At 58.0% G+C, this 25,575-nt stretch overlaps 1 protein-coding gene across 11 annotated transcripts in view; it reads right to left on the bottom strand.

The window, feature by feature from the left end:
- Positions 1-25,575, bottom strand: part of NCOR2 (nuclear receptor corepressor 2) — a 213,224-nt gene that overhangs the window by 45,877 nt on the left and 141,772 nt on the right. For 10 of the 11 annotated variants that reach the window (XM_082066400.1, XM_082066408.1, XM_082066409.1 and 7 more), the window contains exons 14-17: positions 25,249-25,347; positions 12,291-12,415; positions 10,815-10,987; positions 8,264-8,326 (exon numbers count right to left, since the gene is read on the bottom strand). In XM_082066400.1, the coding sequence (XP_081922526.1) occupies positions 8,264-8,326; positions 10,815-10,987; positions 12,291-12,415; positions 25,249-25,347 (460 nt within the window). Of the gene's footprint in view, positions 1-8,263; positions 8,327-10,814; positions 10,988-12,290; positions 12,416-16,370; positions 16,497-25,248; positions 25,348-25,575 lie in introns of those variants that run through there. The other variant, XM_082066410.1, reaches the window with a different exon arrangement.

The raw sequence follows: 25,575 nt of genomic DNA, 5'->3' as shown, positions 1-25,575 counted from the left end.
CGGTTCAGGGGGCTGGAGCACAGAGTCCCATTACGGATGGGGAAGAACAGCCCAGGCAGGGATGCGGTGGCACATGGGACGGGAAGGCCAGGTGATGTCCCAGGTTGGGCTATCAGTGCTGATCATGGGCTTGGGAGCAAAAGCAGCTTCCCAGGTCAGGCATCATGCCAAGGGCTGGCAAACCTGGCCAGACAGGGCCAACCAAGCATGGTGCTCCTGCCAGGGTGGAGGAGGAGGAAGGAGCAAGTCAGTGCCCCACGTCCTGGTGGTCTCTGTGGGGCTGTCTGGGCACCTGCTGTCCCACAGCTGCAGGTGGGAGTCACACCCGCAGCCCAGGGACCCTGGTCTATCCATCCCAGGTTCCTGGAGGTGACCCAGGTGAGGACCATCCAGGCTTCCCGGGAAATACAACCTCACAGCCCGCAGGTGCAGGGCCGGTCCTTCCCATGGTGGCTGGTGGGGCTGGAGCTGTCACCAGCCCACAGGACACCGCCAGCCCAGCTGGGTGTGCTGCTCTGTCTGCTTCTTGGACACCCACATGATGCCACCATCAGGCCAACAGCTCCAAGGTCATCCCTGCATCTTGTGTGGGGTGCAGGATGAAGAGACTATGAGCCCAGCAGGACGGTACTATCACAAACGGCGACTTCAAGATGAAAACCAGCAGGGAATTAACCTACTAAGAGCATCTTCCTCTTTCATTAGGGGTTTTTCTGCCCAGAAACCACCAAACACGAAGCCTGGGAAGACGTACTGCCCCGGCACACCTCCATCGTCCATCCCAAACCCCTCCCCGGCTGCTCTGCCACCGTGGGGCTGGTGAGTCCCACGCCATGGCGCCTGGACACAGCCTTGCTTGTGCTGGGAGCCAGGGCAGCTGTGCCCCAGCCACGCTGTTGCCACGTGTCACCTCCAAAACCCAGCCTGGACCTAAGGGCCAGCCCAGTCTCTGCTTCAACCCGACAACAAACTCCCCCAGGACAGACTGATCCCAGCACGGACATAAGAAACCAGGCCCTTGACCAGGATCTGCGCACCCCTGCAAGGTGAGCGCATGGTGCGGGGGCTCTGGTGGTATCTGCACTGAACAGATGGCACTGCGTACCCCAGGAGAGATAAAAACCCCCTGCCTTGCTTCCCAGGTCCTGGAGAAAAGCAGCAGCATCCAGCACAGCAGGAGTTAACGCGCAGTCGGTGCCTGTATCCTGCCCCGTCCCAGCACCAGGGCTTATCAAATTGCACGGAGCAGCAGGCATCGCAGGGCGCTGAGCACCACAAAAGGCTGTGGCAAGCCAAGAAACAAGTTGGAGCTTTAACTCTGCAACTCCCAGCCTCGCTCCAGCCAAACCCACGACCTCCGCCACCCCGCTGGCAGGCTGGGACTTCTTAAAAATAATAATAAATAAAAAAAGAGGATGTCCGGCCACCAACCGTGAGAGATAGCGAGCTGAGGCGGGAGTCCTCCACCCCCCCCTCCAGTTGCTGAAGGTTGCAAGGGAAAACAGGATAGTCCCCTATGTCACAACGTGTCCCCTGTGTCACAACCCTTTGCTGCCATCCAAAGCAAACAAGCGGCTCAGCCCCTTTGCCCATCGCTGCGCCGGTGGCCCCGCACCGAGCGTGACAGCTGGGGCTGGAGCCGTTTGCTGTGCCCCGGTGAAGCCCCGAAACACAAACGCTGGCAGCGGCGTGAGCCCCAGTGCTTCGGTGGCCGAGATGCGGTGCTGTCCGGCGGAGGGAAGCAGGACCCAGGGACAGGGCTGGGGGGAGACAGCTGCCAGCGTGAGAGTCCCCAGCACAGTGTGACCTTTCCCAGCTGTGAGCAACGCCAGCTCCCAGCTGCCCTTTCCCCTGCCAGGCTCGCTGTCCCCTGCCCACCGCAGGGCTTGGGGACAGGGACACTGCAGCTGGCCCGGCAGGTGGCCATGGCTGTGCCAGGCTCGGGACGAGGAAGGCGCCGGCAGCCCCTGCCTGCAGGACCCGGCAGGCAGCCCAGCTGCTCTGCTCTTTGCATCAAAACCACAGCAAAGCACCGACACCTGCTTCCCCACACTGTGATTATCCACACGGTCAGGGAGGGACCAGCCAAGACGCCCCAGGACGTGCTGCTCAGCCCTGGGCTCCCCCCGAGCTTGATGAGCCCCCCAGCAGCACAGCAGCCCCAGCGCCTGTCCCCCCGCAGCTTCCAGGCGCTGTCCCCGGCACGCCAGCCCGCCTCGGCACCGCGCAGCCCTTCGTTCCGCAGCACAACTGAAACTATGACTAACTGAGTTATCAGATCTTAACGCTGGCTTGGGGCGGGGGCTCGGACGCAGGGGCTGCCCACAGGCAGCTACATGCAACCCCGAGGTTAACCCCATCGCCGGACTTACGTGCTCCGGGTCCGGCTCCGGCGAGCAGGGAATGCGCCCGGAGCGTGCGGCGGGCGAGCTGGGAAGGACGCGGGCGTTGGGGCACCTCTTCAGAGCCCCCCCGGGCACGGCAGCCCGCTGCGAAGCGCTGCCAGTGCTCTGCTCACACCCTCCCCACGCATTTTGCTTTCGCTCCCTCGCAGCAGCCAGAGACGGAGAAGAAAGCAAAGCCGGTTCCTTAAATCCTGGGGGCGAGAGGATTTCAGAGCCATGGGCGGCCGAGAGCGGGGAGCGAGCAGGCACCAGGGCTGGAAAGCAGGTCACAGGCGGGAGATTCCTGACCCCAGTGGCAGAAGTTGGTGGGAACACATGCTTTGGCCTCAGTGCTCTTCCCTCCGGTGGGGCCGGTGAGCAAACGGCGTCCTCCGTGCTCCTCCCGCTCGCTCGCCGGAGCCCTCCAGCCGGCTGCAGCCGCGGGTACGGTGGATGGAAGCGCCTCCGGTATTTTCTCCCCTACCTCACCTCCTCATTCGGGGCTACGGGGAGGCTGTGCAGTTTCAGAAAGTGCCCGACGTTGCAAGAAATAATTAAAAAACCCACAAAAAAACAGGCAGGAGAAAGGCGCAGGGGAGGGAGCAGCCGACCGCGCTGCAGCTCCGCTCTGCCAGCCCGGGGACGGGGAGCCGGTGCTGTCGGTATGTGGCGGAGCAGCGAGCGAGCTCTAATCTGTTCCTCTGGCTGACCCGGGGCTCGTTGCATCTGAATGTGACCTCTAGACAGAGCATTAATAACGAACGTGGCGCTGACCCAAGCTGACAAGGGGTGCGGCCGCTTGGCACCCGCTCCCGCCCTCCCTCTCTCACTTTCTGTCTCCCTCGCTCTCGTCTGAATGTCAGCGGCAGGGGGAGGGATCCAGGAAAACAAAGCTTGGCTAATAGTTTCCTCCACTCTCAAGTGAATCAAAGGCGCTTTTCTTTGGGGAGGTGCGTGCCGGCGAGCCCAGTGCCGCGCTGGCGGGATGCCATGGCACCCCGGCACACCTCGACCCCGGCGGAGGAGGGATGGGGAGAGGTTTGGCGTGGGCACCGGTCTCACCACGCGTGGGTGGCCGGGGGACTCTGCTCCGGCACCGGCAAGCGGAGGCTGGAAGGATGAGGAGCCCAGAGAGCGTGATAGCGTGTGCTCGGTGTTTTGGAGTGCGGGGGAGAAACCCGGAGGGTCTGTCAGCTTGTGCCCCCTCGGCTCTCCGCAGCTGTGGGTTTTCACCGGAGCTGTTCCAAGGCTCACAGCACGGCTGCCCAGCCCCACCAAGGGCTTGGTGAGGGCACAGGGAGCCTGTAAAAGGGTCCCTTAATGGGAACTAACAGATTGAGGTTACAGGGGAAGAACTAAGTGTTCTTATTCCTCTATACCCGACAGCACCTGGTGCGATCCTCCAGCCCCTCTTGCACCCACGCTCCCTCTTGGGAGCGAGGATGGAGGCACTTCTGGTTGCGGCACAGCCAAAATGTGCTGTAACCCCATCCCGGACAAAGACTGGCACTACGGAGTCAGCGACACCACCCAAAGCATCGCGGAGCTGCTTCCCCCCACCCATCTCGGGCGCTTTGCAGCGCGTGGGAGAACCAAGGCACAAGGAAGGTGAGTAACTTCTCCAGGGCCGCGGAGCCGGTGGGTGGCAGAGCTGGGCGAGCGCCGGGCTCCTGACGCCGTGCCAGGGAAAGCAGTGGGGACGGTGTGCGGGCAGCGAGCCCACGTCCCTGCAGGCGCTGGGGACTTTGCCGGAGGGACCGTCGCACAGGCAGCTGGTTCCGTGTGCTCTCGCCATGGCGGGTGATGCTCACCCTTCCTGGGGATGGTAAAGCTGGGTCCAGCCTGCCACACCAAGCCCAGTGCCCTGACTGTGGACCTGGCCGGCTCTCCCCATCCTACCACAACCCTCCTTTTGTCCTGTGTCCCCACCCTTGGAGCCACCCTCCCTGGGGACACCTGCTCCCCAAGAGGTGCCATCCCGTCCGGTCTGGCCGGCGAAAGTCGAGTCCCCAGCACAAGGCAGCGAGTCCACGTGCAGCAGCCACTCCCCGTGGGCCCAGCTCTTTCCCCTCACCTGGTTTGGATATTATTCCTGCTCCCTTATTGTTGAAAAAATAACGCTCAAAATTAAAACGTAGGCTGTAAATTATAGTAATTACCCAGCAGTTCCCCCTGACAGGCCTTTTGTGTTTCATTCGCTGACACTCACTAAGCAAATCCTCGCAGTTTGCTCCTACGTGCTCAAGAAATGTTCAGCCAACGGTGGCAGAAAATGCAGCTCCATAGGGCATGGTGGCAGCTACGGGCACTGTCCCAGGGGTAACACCTTGTCCCAAGAGCAGCAAAGCCCCAGCATGGGATGGTGGGGACGGGATTACAGCTCATCACAGCCTCTTCCAGGGCAAGTGCAGACAATTCACGCCTTGGACACAGTTTTGCCCTTGTGGCTCTTAATCCACCCCATCCCCATAATTTCCAGGTATCTTGGCATGAAGTTGATGGCAAACGGGCTGTTTGCTCGGAGCCAGCAGATGCCGGTGCTCTGGCCATGGTGGCAGATGCCAGGGACTGTCCTTGCACCCACCTGGATGGAGAGCACCCACTGGGGGACCCGAGGGACGTCCCACCCCTGGACCAGCAAGAGGGTCAACAAACAGCAAGCGGCACAGGCTGCAAATGAGCTTCTCCAGCCCACATTTCCCACCATCAGCAGGATTTCACAGTAAATATCTCTAACTGGAGAGGGGAAGGCTCCAGCATGAGCACAGGGGAGATGAAGGGAGGAAGGTACAGAGCTTGAAGAAGCTATAGAGGAAGAACATGAAGACCCACAAAGACCCACCTCTCCTCGCCCTGCAGCCAGCTGCTCGCTAGAAATAACCGTGCAAACCCAAATTAGGGGTGCATGTGTTTACACTCTGGTTTTTTTTTTTTAGTTTTGTGGACAGAATGGAACTGGGAAAAATATGGTCCAGGTCAGTCCAAAACTCGTCTTACTTTCCAAATGGCTTGTCGGCAGAACTGAAAATCAGCCCCCCCAAAAATACCTTTGGCATCCAGGGGAATATTTTACATCTACCGAGAATGAGCTATTCGGGAGTTTTCATGGGTTATTTAACTCTCTGACATCAGCTTTTTTCCATTCGTGCCCAGCTCGCTCTGCCCCGCATGCTGAATCCATCCCATGGCCTCCCTGCGTCCTCAGCCTGGGAAAAGGTGAAAAGATCCTGAGCTGAGCTCTGCTCTGAGAGCGAGGAGCAAAGAGCCTTGGAAAGGCACAGGGGGACCTCAGGTGAGCAAGAAACCGCCATTTCCACGTGGCCTCTTTTCAAAGAACAAAACCACTTCATAGATGCCGTGAGGGGAAAACCCAGAGCCAGGGTGAGAACAGATACCAGACTTTAAAGAGTAACCAAAGTCACTCCAAAACCTCCTGGTTCATCGAGTTCAGGTCCAGCGCTATCACGGTTGCTCTGCGGCGCGGGGCAATAAACCCGCCTGCCTGCTGCTGGCTGGTGCTCACCCGCTGCCTGCAAAAGCCCTGCCTGGAACTCCTGCCCGCGGTCCCCAAAGGCGGGAGCTGCCTAAACATTGCCTTGTAAGGAGCAGCCCGGTCCCGCTGCCGCCAGCCCCCGCCCTGCCCGGCGGCACAGCCGCGGTGCTGCCCGCTCCCCCTCGGGAGGGGAACACGGGAAATCCTTGAGCAGCTCCGGTTAATCAAAACCTCCTGCAATATCAGGAAAACGCGCCGCCCTGCCATTATACCAATCTCCGCACATTTTGACAGACTAGTGAATCAAAGTTTATTGCGTAATAAAAGTGTCATTAAGCAAGAACTTTCCTCTCGCTAGGTTTGCGTTCCCCTAGTTAACTTTAATAACGCGGTACTCCCCTTTATTGTCTCTCCCAGCAGACACGGTCCTGCCTTCTCCTGCTTGGAAACTCTCGGTGTGGCTCCGGAGCAGAGGAGACGACTTCAACACCTCACTGTCCCAGGGCTGTTTTCTCTCACCTCCCCCAGCAGAAATGACATTGGGGTTCACGCCACGCACAAAGGACTCAGAGGTGGACAGCAAGGCCAGGCTGATCTCCCGGCTGGTGGGTGCTGGGAGCAGAGGGCACCATCCCCATCACCCAAGCACCCCAGGGAGTCAGGGCTGATTTTACATAGGACTCACATTTTGCTTGTTCAACCCCCTAAAGCAGCTGGCTGTGGGCTCAGATTGGTACTAGGAACCGGGGAAGAGTGTGGCTGGGGTGGCTGAGCCCTTAACGGTGAGGGGGACGGTGCCCGTGTCCCCAGGCCGGGTACCCAGCACCCCTGCAGCGGCTCTGCCGCCTCCAACCTCCCGAGGTTTCCTGCGGAGTTTCGCAGCGCTGCGAGTCGGAAACCCCCACTACGCCAGTCCCTGGAAACGCCAAACAGAGCCAGTTCGAAGCATTAAAGCGGCTGCTTCCTGGCAAAGGGGAATTTGGCTTCTCTGTATAAGTCTGGCGTTGCAATCTCAGTTTCCCAGGTTGTAATGGAGGGGAAAACATCAGCAATCAGGCTTCACACCAGCAAATCTCCCTGCCCCGTCCTGGCCCCTGGGCTGGAATAACTCTACGTGCTCCCACGCTTCATCCTTCCTCCACGCAGGCTTTGGCAGCTGGTTTTAAGACTCCTTAAGCGCACCTCCAGCATCCAGCATGAACCAGCAAGAGACACTTTTTAACAACCAGATGTGATCTCCAAAACAAAGCAGCGCTCGGAAAAGATCCCTCCAACAAACCCTCCCTGCTCAGCACCTGCTCACCCCATTACCTGGCCCCTGTCCAGTTTGTTTGATTAAAGTCTATCTATTAAATTTTGCGTCTATAGAAAGCCCTGCTCAGCAAAGCACAGGATTGGCACTGGATTGTAAAGGGGGCTGGAACAGCTTATAGGCGAGTGAGCCAAACGCTTTGGGATATTCACAGGCAAAGTAATCCAAGTCCACGGCTCCCATCGGCACCTGGGCAGCCGGCACTCCAGAACGTGTAATCACCATCCCGGCAGCAGGTGCATTTTCCAAGCAGAGCTGAACCCGCTAACACGCCTGTTTGCATTTGCCATCCCCAAACAGCACTCATTTCCATTTTAATTTTCCATTTACAATCCTCACCGGGCCAGGCGAGTCGGCAGCGATGTGAGCGGGACGCAGGGGCTGGGGACGTGAGCTCGACAGCCCATCAACAGGACGTGACTTTGGCAAAAAAAATGAGAGCGGCGAAAGAGCTGGCGCAGGAGCAGCACGAGGAGGGGAAGTGGCAACAAGGGCTGTGCTACACTCAGCACTTTTTAAAAATGGGCTCAGCAAAGGCTCTGAATCAGGGCCAGGATGTAAAGTCACCTCGTGCTGCCCGCAGCCCCGGCTCTCCGGAGCTCCCCGACACGTGGCTGCTGGGGTTCAGCGTCCTCCCCCTGAATCCCAGAGCTGCAAACACTCTTGGCGTGACTGGAACAGATCGTGCTGATAGCACAAATCTCCAGAGAGCGGTGTGAAGTGGCACCTCATGCTACAGACACCAGAAGCTGCAAAAAGCAACAGACGAAGCACTGTCTCCAATTCCTATGGCCGGCACCTGCCTTGCGGGACACGCGTGGGCTCCAATCACAGCCCAGACGTCCCTGGTGTCACCACAGCTCTGGGGGCCAGAGAGGCCGAGCGTGCCCTCCGTACCACCGCACGTCTCCCCCAGAATCCCCCAGCGAGGTTCATCAAAAACAAACCAGCACCAAGACGGCCAGAAGCCAGCCCCACCAGCCTGTGCCAGCTCCGGCGGTCAGACACTGTCCATCCCTGACGGCTGGGTTAGCTCCAGCAGAGCCGACGGGAGAAAGAAAAGGAGCAGCTCACCTTTTTTAGCCGTCTCCATCTCCTCTTCGGTCCAGCGAGAGCTTTCATTCATCTCCAGAGAAGCTGGAAGGAGGAAGGAAAGAAGAGCACTCAGCAAACCCAGCGAGCTCAGAGATGCTCAAACACCCGAAGCCCGTCCGGTGCCCGGTTCCCCAGAGGCACGACAGAACGCTGTGCCGAGCAAACATACTTCTGCAGGGAAGGCTGTCGTGATGGGGGCTCTCAAGGCTTTTCCACGCACAGTAACCCGTGCACAGCATCCCCCCGGGATGCGTCTCAGTGATGCAAACCTCTACTTTGGGAGTGGAAGCGAAGCCAGATGGCTTGAGGGTGGCAGCAGATTTCCTGCGGATTCGGTGCCATGCACCCTGGCCCGCCAACAACAGGTACCGAAGACGGAGCCGACTCCGGCTGTGTGCTTTGGAGGTGGCAGACGCAGGGTGGGACCGTCACCCTCGGCGGAGACGGAGAAACAGCGTCACCTTGGCGCTGACTTTGGCCGAGCGTGCTTGACTGCGGGCTCCCTCAGAGCCACCGCCGGGCTCTGGGCACCTCAGAGCCGCTTCCAGCAATGCCGGGGGGTTCACCCATCGCAGCAGGACCACGCTGCTCCGGCCGGGGGAGTCGGAGAGGGGGGTCAGCACCCGATGCTCCCCCTCTCCCACACCCTGCAGAGGGGGACACTGAGGTCCTGCATAAAGCCTTCACTATGCACCAGTCCTGCTGGCAGCCTGGCACTAGAGCAAACCCTACAATAACAAACCAGGGTGTGAGTCAGAGGCAAAAAACAACTCGGTAAGGAAACAGATTTCCGGCTCAGGCTGCCAAGGGGTTATTACTCTAAACAACAGGCAAAGCATTATTTCAACAGTGATGAGAGATGTTTTGACAGTGTCCTTTTAAAATGGAAAACAGGCTGATAGGTTCAGGATAAAGAATATGGGTGAGGAGAGAAGGAAGCGTCTTCCAAGAAGCTCTACAAGAAGCCAAGACCCTGCAGGAGGACAACACGGACTCGGATGCCCACAGCATCGGGCAGAGGAATCTCCTTCACAGGCGGCTGAGCACAACCGCAGGTGTCACCTCCTGAAGCCAGCGCAGGTCACCACCTCCCCCAGCAACGCTGTCCCTGGGGACACCGGCAAGAGGGAGGGACATGGATACCTCACTGCGTCCCTCGGCCGAGCCACGGCCACGATGCTCGTTTACGTAAACGTGAGCGTCCCCGCCGCGCCACGCGAGGCCCTTCGCTCAGCTTGAGGATGACTGTTATTGCATGGTAAAGAAATGCCAAAGAAATGGCCCGTTTGGTTTGATTAATGGTATTTACTGAGGTTGCGCAGTTATGAAACAGATGCCTACGGGGAGCTCCGGCATGCTGCAGTTAAACCACAATACGGTTTTGTGTTGTTTTTTAATGTTCAATTGGTATTTAAAACGCAATAACTTTCTTAGCCAACCTAAATTAAAGCACTATTGGAGAGACATAAAGTGAAACCAATTACTCAGATATGTCACTGGAATCGATCCATTCCTTTTTCCCAATTTAACATGGTTTAAAGTCTTTTCCCTGTGTTCACAGTGAAGTTTATCAAAGACTCTCAGATGCTGGGATAAAAAAATCCCATCTAAGTTACTGGCATTATCTGCTGCTTCTTTGCAGCATTGCTTAACAAGTTTGAGAGGGAGAGCAGGGCTCCGTTGTGCTGGGAACTATTTATATCGCCTGTATGAAAACAGTGCTCGCGATTGAGGCTTCAGCCACTCGTCAGCAGAGGAACAGGGAGGCAAAACACCTCGGGGTGATTTATAGCACATGGAACAGAACAAGCAAGAAACTGCAGAGCAAGGAAACTGAGAGGAGTCACCCTGCTTTTAGCTTTACTTGCCTCAGGTAGCCCAGTAATAATCTTGTACTTGATAAGAGCAGAAAATACATGAAAATCAGCCAAATTCCTTGATGTATTGGCTTCTTTAAGTTGATACATGAGCATTTTTCCAGGGTGGCCGCTACTGATGCTGCAGGCGCAAGAGCAGATAGAGCCAACGTGGGGCTGCGGATGCTGCCGCGGATTCCCGTCTAACCCGAGACAGGCCTGGTGGCACCGCGCGGCTCCGGCCGCCGCTCGTGGCCACGATCCACGGGTGGGAGGACCGGCAGGGACCCAGGAGGGCAGAGCAGGCTCCTGTGCAGAGCTCGAGGGTGCTGAGATCCCAGACCGCTGCCAAGAGAAGCACACCTCCAGGTGCAGGAGGTGCACGAGCCCTGCGCAAACCCAGCCGACGTGCTGCCAAAACTGACAGCTTCCCTTTGCGTCTTTTGCAATACTTTCCCTCTGAGCCTGTAAAGCTCACTAACGCTCAGCCAGGACAAGCCAAGCTCGCAAATGCCTCCAACTTTATCTGGGTGAACCGCACTGGGTCATTTGTGGGATTGCTGCCCCCCAAAAAGGAGCATTTCATGAAGGAAAATCCCTGCTCTGTGAGCAGGGAGTGACGTCCCACCCCAAGGACACCCCAAAAGCCCTGCCCAGGTGCCCCCGGTACCCACCCAGCTCCGTGCTCTGCTGCGGGGTGGCCGCCTCCTCGTTGTTGGCCTCGTTGGCCATGGAGCGGGTGATGCGGCCTTTGCGCCGGCCCTGGCTGTTGGCGGTTTTGCGACCCTTGGAGGTGACAGCTTCTTTCTCATCATTGTCTTCCCCGGACGTGTCGTCGTTCTTGTCCCTGCAAAAAGAAAAAACATTGTTAGGTTGGTCTGATTTTTAGGTCAAGCAATTATTTCTCTGCACGTGTTCGAGGGTATTTTTTTGTTGTTGGTCTTTTGGGGGGGCAGGTCTGTTTTTTGGGTTTTTTTTGCACACGCAGGCTCTTTTCCTGGCTGGATTGGTGGGGGGGTAATTTGCGGTGGGGTTTTCTTTCTGCAGCTGGCTGCAGCTCCACCACCGAGTGCACGCAGAGACCTGACAGAGACAGGTTTAATACCAGACCATTCAAATTCATCCCTGCCTCCTCCTCATTTATCTTCCTGAAAGGGACCTGCTGGTAAATGTCTTCGTAGCCTAGATATAATGAAGCCAGATGTTCTTTTAAACCAAGTATTAAGCTCATTACAGATAGCTCGCGGTCTGCGTGCCAACCTTTCCCTGCCGCGGCTCTGGTGCTCCCTCCCGATTCGGCGCGAGGGAGGCAGGGCTGGCCGAAAACCTTCATCTGGGAGCGCTCACGTTGACAGCAATAACGCTAAAGGTGAAGTGCTGCGCTCAGATCGCTCCTCTGACTCCCAGAGGCTCCCGCAACAACAAAACAAGCTGGAGGATCAGATGGGATTTGCGGGTCGATTTGGTTTGTTAAAAAAAAAATGTGTATCAGAGTTGCTCTCCCAGTCTGGGAGCAGCAGGGCAGAGGAATGAAGAGCAGAGCATCTTCAGAGGGACGGAACAGCTCTGCTGCGAGGACAGGCGCAGAGAGCTGGGGGTGTTCAACTGGAGAAGAGAAGCTCCGGGGAGACCTTATTGCACCTTTTAGTGCTTGAAAGAGGCCGATAAGAAACACGGGACAGACTTTTCAGCAGGGCCTGTTGCGACAGGACAAGGGGTGATGGTTTTAAACTAAAGGAGGGAGATTCAGGCTGGATATAAGGAAGAAATTATTTTTACACTGAGGGTGGTGAAACAAGGGTGCAGGTTGGCCAGAGAGGCGGTGGATGAACCATCCCTGGAGACATCCCAGGCCAGGCTGGACAGGGCTCTGAGCAACCTGAGCTGGTGAAGATGCCCCCGTCATGGCAGGGGGGGCACTGGGGGAGCTGGGAAGGTCCCTTCAACCCAAACGGTTCTGTGATTCTATGATTCTCTGCCCACGGAGGAGGTGAGGTGGGCACATGTCGACCCGCATGGGGTCGGGCAGCCCTGGACCACGCCGTGTCCCACCACTGCATCCCACTGAGCATCCCCCTGCACATTCCACCTCCGCAGCCCCAGCCCTCGCTGGAGGTGGCCGCGAGCCAGACAGGGAGGGCTGTCCTTACTTTGTCAGTTCTTCCTTGTCATTTTCTGTTTCCTGCTTGTCTTCTTCCTTTTCTCCCTCCTTCTCCTTTTCTTTCTCTTTTTCATCCTTCTCTTCTTGGCTGCTCCGAGGCATTTGCTGCTGCTGCTGCAAAACAAGGGAGGTAAAACAAAACCATGAGGCGGATACACCGCAGCACCTGGGCCAAACTAAACAGACTCGTCGAAACAATGCTGGGGGGTGAGCGGCCAAGAGGAAAAAGCGCCGCAGGCAGAAGGGACAGGCAGGGCGCTCACGGAGGCCATGGGGCTGAAAGCTTTCTGGGGAGATCAGAGGAGTGCGGGATGAGGCAGCCGCGCTCTGTCTCCTGTTCCAGGCAGCGGAACAGCCCCTGCAGCTCCCCCGGGGTCCAGCAGCGAGCAGGGAGCTGAGATCAACCCCAGCTCCCTGCAGGTGTTGGCTTAGCAACATCAGTCACGATTTGCAGCCGGCAGGATGCATTTTGCTGGAGCACAAAGGAGATGGGGGCACCAGAGATGCCCCGAGGCTCAGCGATACCAACTCTGTGATCTTTTTCCCAAGCATCTGACATGGCCCATGGGGAAAGTTTATGGCCCCGTATCACTGAGAAGGGAAGATGCCCAGCTTCCCAGCTGCTCCGTTCCGCCCAGCACCCTGGGTGCAGCCCGTGCACCCGACCGCCCCAGCGCCGCTGCTGAACCCGAGGGACACAGCAACTGCAATTGTTCTGGGTTTTGTTGCACCAGCTGCAGGAAGGAGGATGCTGGGGACGCCTGGTTCCCCTGACCTCCCTTCCCTCTGGCAACTGGCAAACCAGAGGCATTTCATAGAGAAGCAGAAATTAGAGACGGAAATGATTTATTAAACCATTCTGCTCCTGGCTAACGCGAGGCTGCTCGCTCCAGGAAACCCACCCGGGCTTGCCCGGCCCCTGCCCAAGCTACTGGGCTTCCACCACCCCTTGGGAAAGGGCTCGATGATGTAATGGGGGGAAGCTGCCTTAAAGCTGGCTTATCAACAGAAAGTATGATCCCAGGTGGCCTGGTCTGGGCAGCACGCAGCTGTTCAGCAAGCGCGGATGAGGTGTGTCCCTGTCCCTTGAGCCAGCAGGACCGGCCTGTCCCCAGTCTGCAGGAACTGGGAGGCTGCCCGATCATGGGAGTTCCCCAGCAGTGGCGCTGGGTACGAGCTAAACCCTCTGCCCCACGGGCTGCTGCTAAAACGAGAAGTGCAGAGCTGTCAAATTGGGCTTTGGAGCAGTTTAGCAAAAAAGTTTCTGATTCTCTCAGGCCCTGCTTCAACACAAGTCCTTAAAACACAAGTGCTGCCACCGCTGAAGCCCCACGGACTTTCAATTCCTTTTTGTATGGGGCGGGGAAGCTGTGCCGCCAGGAGCCCGCTCAGGAGCGCACGTGTGGCAGCCTCAGCCCCGGCGGCACCGGCACACGCGCCACACACCCCGTACCCCATCAGCTCACCCACACTGCACCCCAGGAAGGGCCCCATGGGATGCGAGGCTGTGGGGATCCAGGGAATGGTTGGGACGAGCACTCAATAAACTTAATATTTTCTGAAGTCCACAAATCTCTAAGGCTTGGGGAACAGGCTGTCTCCTGCAGCAACTGGCCAAGGAACAGCTCTCTTTCCAGCCATGAACCCAGCTATGACCGCGCGAGTCCCTGCCCCAGCGCCAGGCTGGCGCGGGCTCCCCGGGGAGCTCCAGCATCACCTCACCCCGTCTCCATGCCCATTCAAACCAAGGCACTGTCACCACAAGCAGCCGTCACAGCTCTGCCCTAGAGGAACGGGCTGGGGTGGCAGCGATGCTAACGAGCTCCCCACGCCAGCCTGCAAACACAGCAGTGGAAAAGCAGGGAGACGTGCGAGAGGCCACGGAAGCTCACATGGCATTGCAGGCACTTCTCTGGGGAGACAACCACCAAACTCCGGCACGACAAGGACAAGCAAACCCCAGTGACCCGGCTTCAGCGGGCTACTGCGCATCCCGTTCCTCCAGAAGGTTTCGAGCCCAGCAGGATAGGACATCAAATTAGAGCTTCTCCCACTGCAAAGGAGCATCTCAGTCCAAGGTTGCCCTCTAGTGATTGCCCTGCTCCAGCCACGGCAGGGTGACCCACGCCAGGAGCCAGATGGCACAGCACCCTGCACACAGTGGGAGGGGACAGGAGGGCACCCGCCTGCCAGCCCCCTCCTGCCGGGCTGAGATGCACGAAATGCATACTTGAGGCAGCAATGCAAACGTCGGGCAGCAATGAGGCAGCATCGTCACCACGAGGCCACAGGGGGAAAACTGTCCCCTGCTCAACCCGCGGCTGTGTTCGTGTCCTCATCTGAAGGCAGCTCCCGGCCACACGCTGCTTTGAACCCCGGCAAACGCGCGGTGATGGCTCATCTCCTGTGCTAGGGCTTGCTGCATGGCAGGGCACCCCAAACACCCTGGAAAGCACCTCTGGGGACGGCCACGCTCACAAACGTCACCTTACATCCCATCCCATCCCATCGCATCCCGAGGTACGTGCTGGGCTGGAGGCTGCGGGGATGGCTGAAGCACCCAGAGCCCTGGGGGGCAGCGGCCACCCCGGGGTCCCAAATGAAACCATGTGAGAGCTCAGCTACAAGTGGCATGTGGAGAAAGGAGGTGGGACACCCCCCAGCTGACCACAGCAGCCACCTTGGCCTGTCTGTGCTACGTGCTGTACCCCAAAACCTCAGACATCGCTGCCAGACCGCGGCACAGGACAGTGCTGGGAAGTCACAGCTGAGAACCCTTGAGCTGGCCGGTTCCCCCGGTTGCCCCCACGGTGCACGGGGAGGCTACTGCTATTCTTAGTGCTGGACGTAGACCAGCTCTGGATGATTCAAGGGACGGGACGCCATCCCAAAGCGTGACAGGCCAGGAAATGCTTCCCCAATTACCAGCCCACGTTTCCCTCTGATTCACACCGCCCCGGTTAGAGGTGGAGCAGCAGGTGGGTCGGCTCTTAGTGGACATGTCAAAGGCCAGCACCAAATCTGCTCGGCTCCTGGCAAGCTTAAACCTCTCTCCACCCACATCCCTGACCCCTGGGGATGAGGCACCTCATCTCCCGGAGGCAGAGCAGGTACGTGCTCCCCACCTTGCACAGCAAGGTGAAGGGACATGCCCGAGGCCAGGGAAGATGCCTGTGGCAGAGGGCAGGGCTGTCCCTCCCTCCCAGGTCAGAGGCTCTAACCACCGGACCGCCCTTCCTCCTCAGCATCGCTGCTGCTTGGTTTTGCTGCCGACACATCCTGTTTATTTAAAAAGGCCCCAGGACAAAAATCGCACCTGGGACATGTGAGCAAGAGGCCGATCGTGCTCCGAGTCCACGGGAACGGGCAGCCTCCTTCCCCGTGTGCTCCCCGTGCTCCGGCATGAGCTGCTCCATAATTACAAACATCTGCTCACCTCTGCCCCAATTTCCCACTGGCCCCGGAGCAGCTGGAGAGGAGCAGAGCACTGCCAGCCCTCCCGGGAACGCCGCGTGTGCCACCGGCCACCCCCTCGCCATGGCCCGTGGGCAGGGACTCGTGCTGGCCCCAGCACCCAGCTCCCCTCAGGGTGACAGGGCTCGCCCTGCCCAGCCAGCTCCATCGGATGGGCACGTCACCGGGATTTCAGCCACGCAAAAGCTCTGGCTCCGAGTGCACTTTCAGGGGACACCGGCTTCCAGGCAGGTCCCGGACAGCGAAACACCGGCCCTGCTGAGAACCGACCAACTCGCTGCGCGTCCCGGCAGCGGGTCTGGCTGGGGGAAAGCCCTGGCGAGGAAGAGGTGCAGCTCCTCCCACTCTGTTTACTTCCTCCGCCGAGGCACTGCCTGCTTCTGCGAGCAGGACGGGAGGGCAGGACGAGGTGGGAGAAGCAGCTCCCCACCTTTGCCTTCCCAGCCCCGCCGGAGACGCCTGCCGCCCTGGCACAGAGACGGTGAAACCAGCCAGGAACCCATTCCCGGCCGGCGGCACGGCCCCCGCCTCCGAAACACCCTGCTCACGCGCTCCCTGCCAGCTCCGGACCCTCATCTCCCCGCAAATCACTCACCTCCCCGCTCCCCGGCTCCCGCGAGCGGCCGGTCCCCGACAGCCCCATCGCCGGCTCCCGGCCCCTGCTCAGCGCCCAGCCATCCGGGCGCGCTGTGCCTTACATTCTCCGGCTCTGAAGGCTTCCTGACGATTTGCATAGTTAAGCCGTAAACTAACCACAACATTCCTCTTCTGATTTTGCAATCTGCTGGAATAACGTGGTCGCTCTAAGTCGAGTCGATGAATCATCAGCTATAAACCACAGCTCTCGTCACCGGGGCTCACAGTGCTGGCTGCAGCCAGCGTGATTAATCCGCCAGGATGCCAAGCTTAACCTACTGCGCAGGGCTATTTATTTTCCAAAACTTGCAAACCTCCGGAAAAACGACAGCTCCTGCCTTCCCCAGCCCCTCTGCGGTGAGATGTGCCGGGCTGCGGCAGGGGACCGGGGACACACCAGAGCCCCACGCAGAAACCTCCCTTGATGCCCACAGGGCATGCTGGCATGGAATTATAGAATAGTTTGGGTTGGAAGGGGCCTTCAAAGGTCACCCACTCCAACCCCCTGCCATAAGCAGGGACATCTTGACCCAGTTCAGGTTGCTCAGAGCCCCATCCAGCTGGCCTGGGATGTCTCCAGGGTATCCACCAACTCTCTGGGCATCAACCCTGCAACCGAGGCACACACGTCCTCTCCCAGTCCCCCCTCGCTCCCTGTTCCACAGCACCCTCAAAATCTACCACCAGTTCCCATCGCTCCAGCCATGTTGCTTGCTGGTAGGGAACTGGGTAGGTCACGGTGTGAGAGCCTGTCCCCAAGCCAAAGTGCCGGCTGGGGGTGACATCTCCTCTCTCTCTGTGACCAGGTTTGGAGGGTGGACTGGCTGCACAGGGGATGCCATTTGGCTGCCCGCAGGTGTGTCCCCTCCCCTGCCAACATCACGGTGTGCTGGGCTTATACAGAACACACTACAGAAACCACCAACTCCTGTTTGCTGCTGAAATGAGGACGGGCCAAAGCAGGACCCCTAAGCCCTGGCACAGCAGGAGCCACTTGGGCCAGGCTGAGCTGCATGGCAGCTCGTTACAGGGCTGCTCAAGCCATCCCTGGGCACTGTGGGCAGGGAGCTCCGGGGATTTTGCTCAAAGGCAGCTTAGTGTCCCTGGCCACGGGCTCACTGCAGCAGTGTGGGGACACGCGCCAACCCCCTCCCCACCATGTCAAACCCAAGTCTGCCCGGACAGGGGCTTTGGAGGGAGATGCTCCCCACCAGCGTGAGCCCCATCCCTGCCGGGAGCACCCACTCGGTTATGCCGCCTCTCCCGTGCACAGGGCATGAGCTCCTCACTTCTCCCACGGGTGACTTCAGATCAATGGCATTTATGATGCTCTCCAGGGGCACTCAGCTGCGGAGCAGGCTCAGGCCCAGGTCATTGCATGCAATCAGGGAGCTGCAAATTAAAACCAGCTTGAGATAAGCTGAAGACAAAAGGCCTACGCTACGCTGGCCAAGAATGCCTGGGGTTTGCTTTGCTGCTTCTCCGGGAGCCTCAGCATGCCTGGGATGGCCAGACGTGTGTGCAGGTGCCTGCTGGCATCACCATGACCTTCCAACGGGGTCTAGCACTGGCACCGCGGGCAGGATGCACTGTGCTCTTTTCGGCACAGCCGGTGGCACTCGGCTCCCACCCCAATCCCCAGCCCTGCAGGACGCTGTGCAGAGCGTCTCTGCCAGGAGCCGGGCTGGCGCTGCACAGCCATGGCTCAGAGCGTCCCCTCTCCATCACCCCATCCACCCTTCCACCTGCTTCCAAACTCTCCCTCTGGCAGGCACACCAACAAGAACCAGGACAGGGATTTACCCACCGAGCACCCGCAGCACCAGCCTCCTCTTTACCCACCACACTGCCCAGGCGCCCAAGGGCTCCCCTGCAGCATCCATCCCCATTTGCCGATGCCATAGCAGAGGCTGAGGCATCAACCACCAAGGTCTGACACCGCATGGCCACCGCAGAGCTCCCCGCACATCCCTACCCATCCCCGGGTGGCAAGCTGGATACAGAGTGCAGCGAGGACGGCTCAAAAATCCAGGTGTGTATCACATAACGGGCTCCCAGGGCCCGGAGCCTCCGATCCGATGGTCTGGAACGCCTCAGCCCTCGCTGCCACCCACTGCCGCACAGCCTGGCTTCTCACGACCACGCGCGGCACCCTCTGCTCATGGGAGAAACCACAAAGCAAAACAAGCGGCTGCCAAAACAACAAGGAGAGGAAGAGGAATGTCTGCCGGCGACTTGGCTTTGATCGCCTGCATCCCAGGGCTGGGTTTGATGCTGTTGGCTGTGGAAGCAAGTGGAAAAATCAAAGGGCCAGGCTTGGATTCGATAAGGAGAATGATAACGAGCATGGGGTTTGCTCGGCTCAGCTCCGACCACAACCGCCTGGAGCTGTGCTGCTCCTTCGCCAGTAAACAACAAACTCTGCAAGACAGCAATCATTACACGGCAGAGATGGAAAACACCACAGCCGTGCATCTGGGAGGCACCGAACGGGCCCCATCCAGGCTCACCAGCACCACTGGCCACAAAACGCGCTGGTGCCAGCAGCAAAGCCGCAGCCAGGCTGGGCAAACCCTGTGTCATCGCCCAGGCTGCCGGTGCTGGGGGTGAGCAGCGTGCTGGGGACGCTCCTTGATCTCAGCAAAGCACAGAAGTGATTTTTTACAGGACCCTGCTCGCTCAGATCCCTCCTTAAATCACCAAGGGCTTTTCCATAAGAGGAAATGTTTCTTTTCTGGGTTGCTGCTCAGTTTTTTAAAAAGTCACTTGATTGCTCGCAAAGGGAAAATGACTTGAGGGGAAGAGAGCGTAACGTTTGAAAGCGGAGGAGATGAGCCCCCGGCCTTGTCCCAGGTGGGGAACACGTGTTTTCTCCTCCCTGGGGTTTGCTTTACCCCGCACCCCCAGGCCGGGGGCTCGCGGGACACTGAGCAGCATCCCCGAGTGTTGCAGACGCACCAGGAGCAAAGCAAGCCCTGCATCCTCATGGAAGCATCCTTCTCCAGCATTTTCAGCTGTGCCTGCTTTAGAAAGCAACTTAGCTATGACACCACCCATTTCCCATCCATTCCCAGCCAAACCTGGATCACAACAATAGATAAAACAACTCATCCTAAAATCCAAAGGCTTCTGTCACTCCCTGTCCTGCCGGAAAGAAGCTGCAGGTCCCCTGCGGGGATCAGTAACACCCAGCCTGGATCCCAAATCCCCATTCCGAGGAGACTCACGTGGGTGCCGGCGTCGTGGGGCGCTCGCTGGGAGGATGCATCGACCTGCTGCTGGAGAAACACGAGTCCCAACTCGGAGGACAACGGGAATGGGAGCGCTCACGTCACTTTTAAGTGACTATTTTATTATTGCTCACTGCAGACGTGATCGGTCTACACAGAAGAGCCCGGCTGTGGTAGCCAAAGAGTCCAGCAGCAAGTGGTCCATCAGCAGCTCGTGATGGTGCTACCCCGGAGGGAAGCGGCTGCGTGTCCCGTTTGTCCCCACAGGTCCTGCCGCTGTCCCCAAGCTGCCAGCAGCCCACGAGGCTGCGCTGGGACTCGGGGACCGAGCAGCCATCCTCCCACAGCAATGCACCCTTCGCTTCTTTTCCCAAATATGGCCACATCGTTCTCATCTAATCACCCCCAAAACTGCAGCTGGGATTTCAGGAATGCGCGTTTGCACTGTGTTTGCCCGACTGTGCAGCCGGGGGGGGTGACGGGGCTGCGGGGAAGCGGCAACGCGCTCGGCACGGAGGGCAGGTGGACGCTCCTGTTTTGAGGCACCGAAATGATCACAAAGAGCATCCAGCAAAGCTCAGACAGGCTGCAGAGCCCTTGCCCTCACCTGTGAGACCCCCAGCACCACTGTCAGGCTGTCCTGGGAGCTGAGAAGCGGCCGAACTATACCCGGCTGTAGGAGAAGTACAAGAGATAGGTGTATTCCCAGAAACAACCACTTTTCCTGATGGAAACCGGCTTCTTTACAAGTTGTATAACACCAGCTGCTGAGCAGGACCCGCTGCCTCCAAACACACTCCAGCACAGCCTTTGGTGCTCACATCCCACTGCCTTCCCTGAGGATGGTTTTGGGCCACTTTTGATGGTTCTGGGGTGTAGCTGGTTTTGTCTGGATTCATTTTTTGGCTATGAGGAGACGTAGATTTAAAGAGCAAGAGCCTGCGCCCAGGGGCACACGCACGAGCACCCAAGGCACAAATGCTCTGTGAGACATTTCTCTGTGTGAGGCCACAGTCGATCAGGACCAGGATCGCGGGGTCTGGTTGGGTTTGACTTCCTATGGGTCCTGCACCCCCAGCCTGGCCAGGCAGGTGTCCCCAGCCACCAGCAGCGCTGTCACACTGCAGACCTGTCCAGAAAACAAGCCAAATTCAATCCCCATTGTGTCCCAGCAACGAGCTGACCTGGCCCCGCTGGTGGGATGCGGCAGAACGAGGTGACAAGGCAAGCAGGGCCACCTCACCGCAATGTCCCATCAGCAGAAGATGAACCTCAACACTGACACGTTATTCCAACCATGCAAACTGCTCTGTTACAGACCCTTTTGCAGCCACAACCACCCCCCTGCCCGCTCTGCTGGTAATCTCAGTGCTGTTGGAAATACAGCGCTCAAGTCAGCACAGGCTTAAATGCTTGCAGAAAAATCTACTGGTATTTGTGGCAGCAAAGTTTAGTGGCCACAGCCAGGGCTGTTTCCGTGTCATGTGCCGCATTATTAAACCAGGATTTCACGACAAGTATCTCCCTGCGTCTGAAAGAGAAGTTGTCAAACCCTTTGTCGCTAAGGAGCAGCCACTCCCCGGACTGATGAAAATCAAATTCTTCCCAGAAATAAGTATTATTCATCTCGTTAGCCGCTGTGGTTAACAGAGCGGGGGTACACGCACACTTTGTGGTGGAAGAGGCAGTTTGCAGAGCTCCAGACCTGGTCCTGACAGAGGAGATGGTCGGGAGGGCTGGACGGTGCCGGGGCCCCACTCCTGTCCTGGGGACAGGTGTACGGGGACACGGAGCCCCTGCCAGCCCCGACGGCTGGGATGGCACTGACGCGAAAAAAAATAAATGGGTTGTTTATAAAACCCCAGGCTGGGGCTGTTTATCCGCGTCGGGAATGGTTTGTGTTTGGGGAGGGCGGGACGGGCGGCGGGACGGATAATTCGATGTGGGTTTTGGCAGGGGCAGGGAAGAGGGTGGGCCTGGGAAAGGCTGTCAGCCCTTGGCAGGGGACGGTGCCGGATCCCGGGCAGGTCACGCCGTGGCCCCCGCCCGCTGGCGCGGCTCCAGCATGGAGGAAGGGGGGTCCGGGCGGCTCCGGTCCCCCCAGCGCCCCGGAGCGAGTCCTCGAAAGCGTCAGTGCTAACGCACAGGGCCTGTTCGCCGGGGCTGCATGAGCAGCGTCTGACAGCGGCGCCCGGGGGGACCGGCGTGACGGCACGACCCGCGAGCCACGGCCGTGACTTCATCCCTCTGAGTCACCCCGGGCGGGCCAGCGGCTGCCCCGGCCGCTGCGAGTGACCGCGGGGGCTCTGCCCGGCGGGACGGCCGCTCGCCCCCATGCCGGCCCTGCGCGGGAGCCCCACGGCGTGTCCCCAGGAACCCCCCGGCACCGCCGCGGGAGGCAGAACCGGCGCCTGCTCCAGCGCCACGTGGGCAACGCCGCTCCAAAACCAAAGCGGAATCACTCCGGAATAAAAACCTCACACTCCGCACAGAATAATTACATTGAAATAGAGACACTTGTCTTCCAGCACGGTTTCAGCCCGATGCTGAACGGCTCACCCGGCAAGCGAAGCACCCGGCACCAATTGCCCAGCTTCAATTTTGGTGCCCCTCACTACAGAATAAGGGGCGTTCGCAAAGAGACGCTCTTTGAAATACCCTGAAGAGCGACTGCGACAGCCCCCCAGGCGACACATCTGCACAAGGGCCTTTCATTACGAGCTCATGCAAATTTATGCTTATTACACCGAATATCAGATCAGATCATTTCACCACGACACAAACTTTCTTCTTTTTTTATCAATGAGAAATTACACACTCGCAAGTTCCTCCTCTTCCCATTGATTCCCCCGTTGCAGGGTTAGATGGCATTTTCCATACCCGAACGAAGAGGATTATTTTAGAAAGCATCTTCATCTCAGGAGCCTCAATAGTCTGCACAACGATCCATCAGATGCGTGCGCCCCTCGCTCGCCTGGAGCACGAGCTCTGCCTCGGAGCGGGCGGCTGCTCCCTTTCTGACAACTGGAAGCAGAATGATGTGAAGTTCCCACTCTTGGCAGGAGATTTTTAGCAATAAGTGGCAGCTTTATGGGGAATATCCTTTGCCAGGGGACCATCAGCCAGGGAGCAGTGGGATTCTTATTTTTTAATGGACTTTTAATAAGTAGGCCACAATGATCATCTTGACACCAGAGTAGCTTTATTTCTACGTGTAATTATCTCCACTTAGCTCTCAAGGTCCCCTGCAGCCTCCAAGAGCAAATAAGACCACCAACCTCTCCGTGAGAAAAGGAGCAAGAAAACAGCACAGGGCCACTTGAAATGCTGGTTGTATCAGACCTCACCCGCCGCTCTCATCTGATGGAAAAGTCAACCTTTCCTCCTCTCCTCTCCATCAATTCAATCTCACTTTTGGTGTTTAACCGCTCAAACCCTTACCAGCAGGAAAATACGTGCTCAGAGCATGGGCAGCGCCAGGAACACGGTGCCACATCTCCCGATGCTGCAGGAAGGGTGTTTGCAGCCCTGTCTCCTCCCCACACGCTGCCCATCCCTTCGATGTCCCACCGTGTCACCCGTCCTTCATCCCATCACTGTCTCTGGTGCCTGAGACAGGGCAGGTGGAGGCAAAGCCCCCGGGACAGCCCAACGCCACCACTCCCCAGCCAGAGCCCCAGCTCCTCACGAGGCTGCACGACAAGGGACCTGCATGGGTTAAAAATAATCCAGGACCCCTGGAACGAGCAGGGATGATGGGCTGAGCCTCGGGGACGGGTTACTCCCAGTTGAACACTCCTTCTGCAGACGCCTAGAGAATCTGAGCAGCTTCTGAAGGTTCTCACTAAGCAAAAATCCCACCAGGAGCATCCCCAGCTCTCCGGATTTACCGGTACCTAACCTCTCCCGTGCTGGTCTGCACAGCCGCACTGACCCCGGGGAAGCGGCTCCCATCGGCACGGCGTTCAGGGGAGACCCTGGCCCTGTGTAGGCTCTTAAAGCTTGGCTGAACATCCCCCATTCCAGCCCAGCATCAGGAAACACTGCTTGTGTCCCCCCCAGACTTAGAGAGCCGACTCCTCTTTCAAAAATCAGTAACGTTCAGGGTGAGCTCTGCTCTTGGAGCCCAGCAGCCTCTTCATGATTTTCAAATATTGCTGTCCTTTACTTGCAAAAAGTCCTGCCTTTTATTACAGTCAGTGCAGCAAAGGCTGGCACTGAACGAGGCTCCAAACGGCAGCGCAGGATCACGACTGCCCAGGTGGGACCGGACTCATCAGCAAGGGCAAGCGCTGCCCAAAATTCTGCAGCCAAGGATGCTTCAGATACTTTTAAAAACCAAAATACAAACAGCACCTGCTGGGCACAGGTGGCTGCTGGGGCAGGTAGGCAGATGCGGAGCGTTAGATTGTCCCTCTCCTTCCACACTTATTATTTGCTCAACTTAACATTGAAACCAGAATGAGCTGTGCTAAATGTCTCCACTGCTAACAAGAAACAAATGTGGCCTCATGTTCTAGTTGCTGTGATCTAACAAAACAGACCATGGTAAACACTATAAAAATGTACTGGAGGGAACCACCCTGTGTTTGCTGGGAGAGGGACTGGATAATCTAATCGGGCTTTATCCATCTCTAATGTCTCTGAAAAAGAGAAGGGAAAATTGGGCTCTGTCCATGACATTCGTCATGTCCCAGCTATTCTGATGTCTTAATGCTGCAGAAATCAAATTGCAGCGAGGCTACCTATCTGCCTCCCCATCGGGATCTAGACCCAAGTGCTGCTTTTTATGGCCATGCAGCTCGAGGAGCTGCTGATGTCAGTGGTGGCACTGGCCAGGCCAGTTTTTCCAACTCCATCCCCACGTTATCTGGAAAGATACTCCCTTTGTGGTCGCCCCGCTCTCCTCATGACGTGGATAATTGTTCACCTCATGGACCTGCGGATCCACCAGCGGGACCTTCCTCTGGTTCAAAGTGCCCGCAGGGACAAAGTACCTGCCCAGAAGGTCAGCACTTACCCAGGCACCTCGGTATCATGGGATCAGCAGCAACACTAGCATATTCGTGTCTGATTTTGCATTTTGGCCATGTAACGGCAAGGGTTGATTCAGTCACCCACCTCCAGGCACCTGCCCAGCCCCTAACCAAAGGGTTAAGGATCTCCTCTGGGTTCAGTGTCCTGTCCCCAGCACGCTGTCCTGTGCCCATCAGCTGCAGAGGGGACAAAGGAACGGGCCTCACTCGATGCTCGGACAGAGCCGCAGGCTGTGCAGGCAGCCCTGCGCTAGTCCTGACGTGTGGCCAGGTTTTCTGCGTTCACTCCATTCTCTTTTTCAAGCATCTTGGGTTTGTTGTTTGCTTTTTTAAAGCTACCGCGACTTTGGCACGGGGATGGACAAACATCAACTGCCAGAAAACAGCCTGTTCTGAAAAGCTACACAGAGCAAAACCACAGCCCCAGTGCAGCCTGCAAGCGAGATCTCCGTCTGGGGAGGCGAGAAAAGAAGCATTTGGGGTGCTCAGAGAAAGGGCTGCTGAGAAGCTGCGAGCGCGAAGCCCTGCAGCTCTCTGGGACAACGCTTCCATGTGCTTCAACAGCTCTTACCTGGCTCTTCCCGCGCCGCCGGTAATTCCTTCTCACAAGGTTCTTGTAATTCTCATTCTTCTTGGTCAGGTAGTAGTACAGGACGCAGTCTGCTACCGTCTGCAACGACACGGGCACGTCAGGGAACAGAATGTCCCGGTCCCTCCCTCTCTGGAGGTGCAGACTTCCAGAAGCAGCATTTGGGCCCTGCCATTGCCAGGTCTCCTGCTGCTCCTGAAGATCTGCAGCTTCCCCACAACTCCCTCCCAGAGCCCTTCGGTGGAGCTGGAAGAGGGGGCAGCACACTCAGTGTGGTAAACAGGCCCAGCCCCGCCAGGGGACAGAGCG

Source organism: Streptopelia decaocto (genome assembly GCF_964273445.1).
Source record: "Streptopelia decaocto genome assembly, chromosome: 15".
NCBI classification, from domain to species: Eukaryota; Metazoa; Chordata; class Aves; order Columbiformes; family Columbidae; genus Streptopelia; species Streptopelia decaocto.
This window is presented reverse-complemented; position numbering and strand designations above follow the sequence as displayed.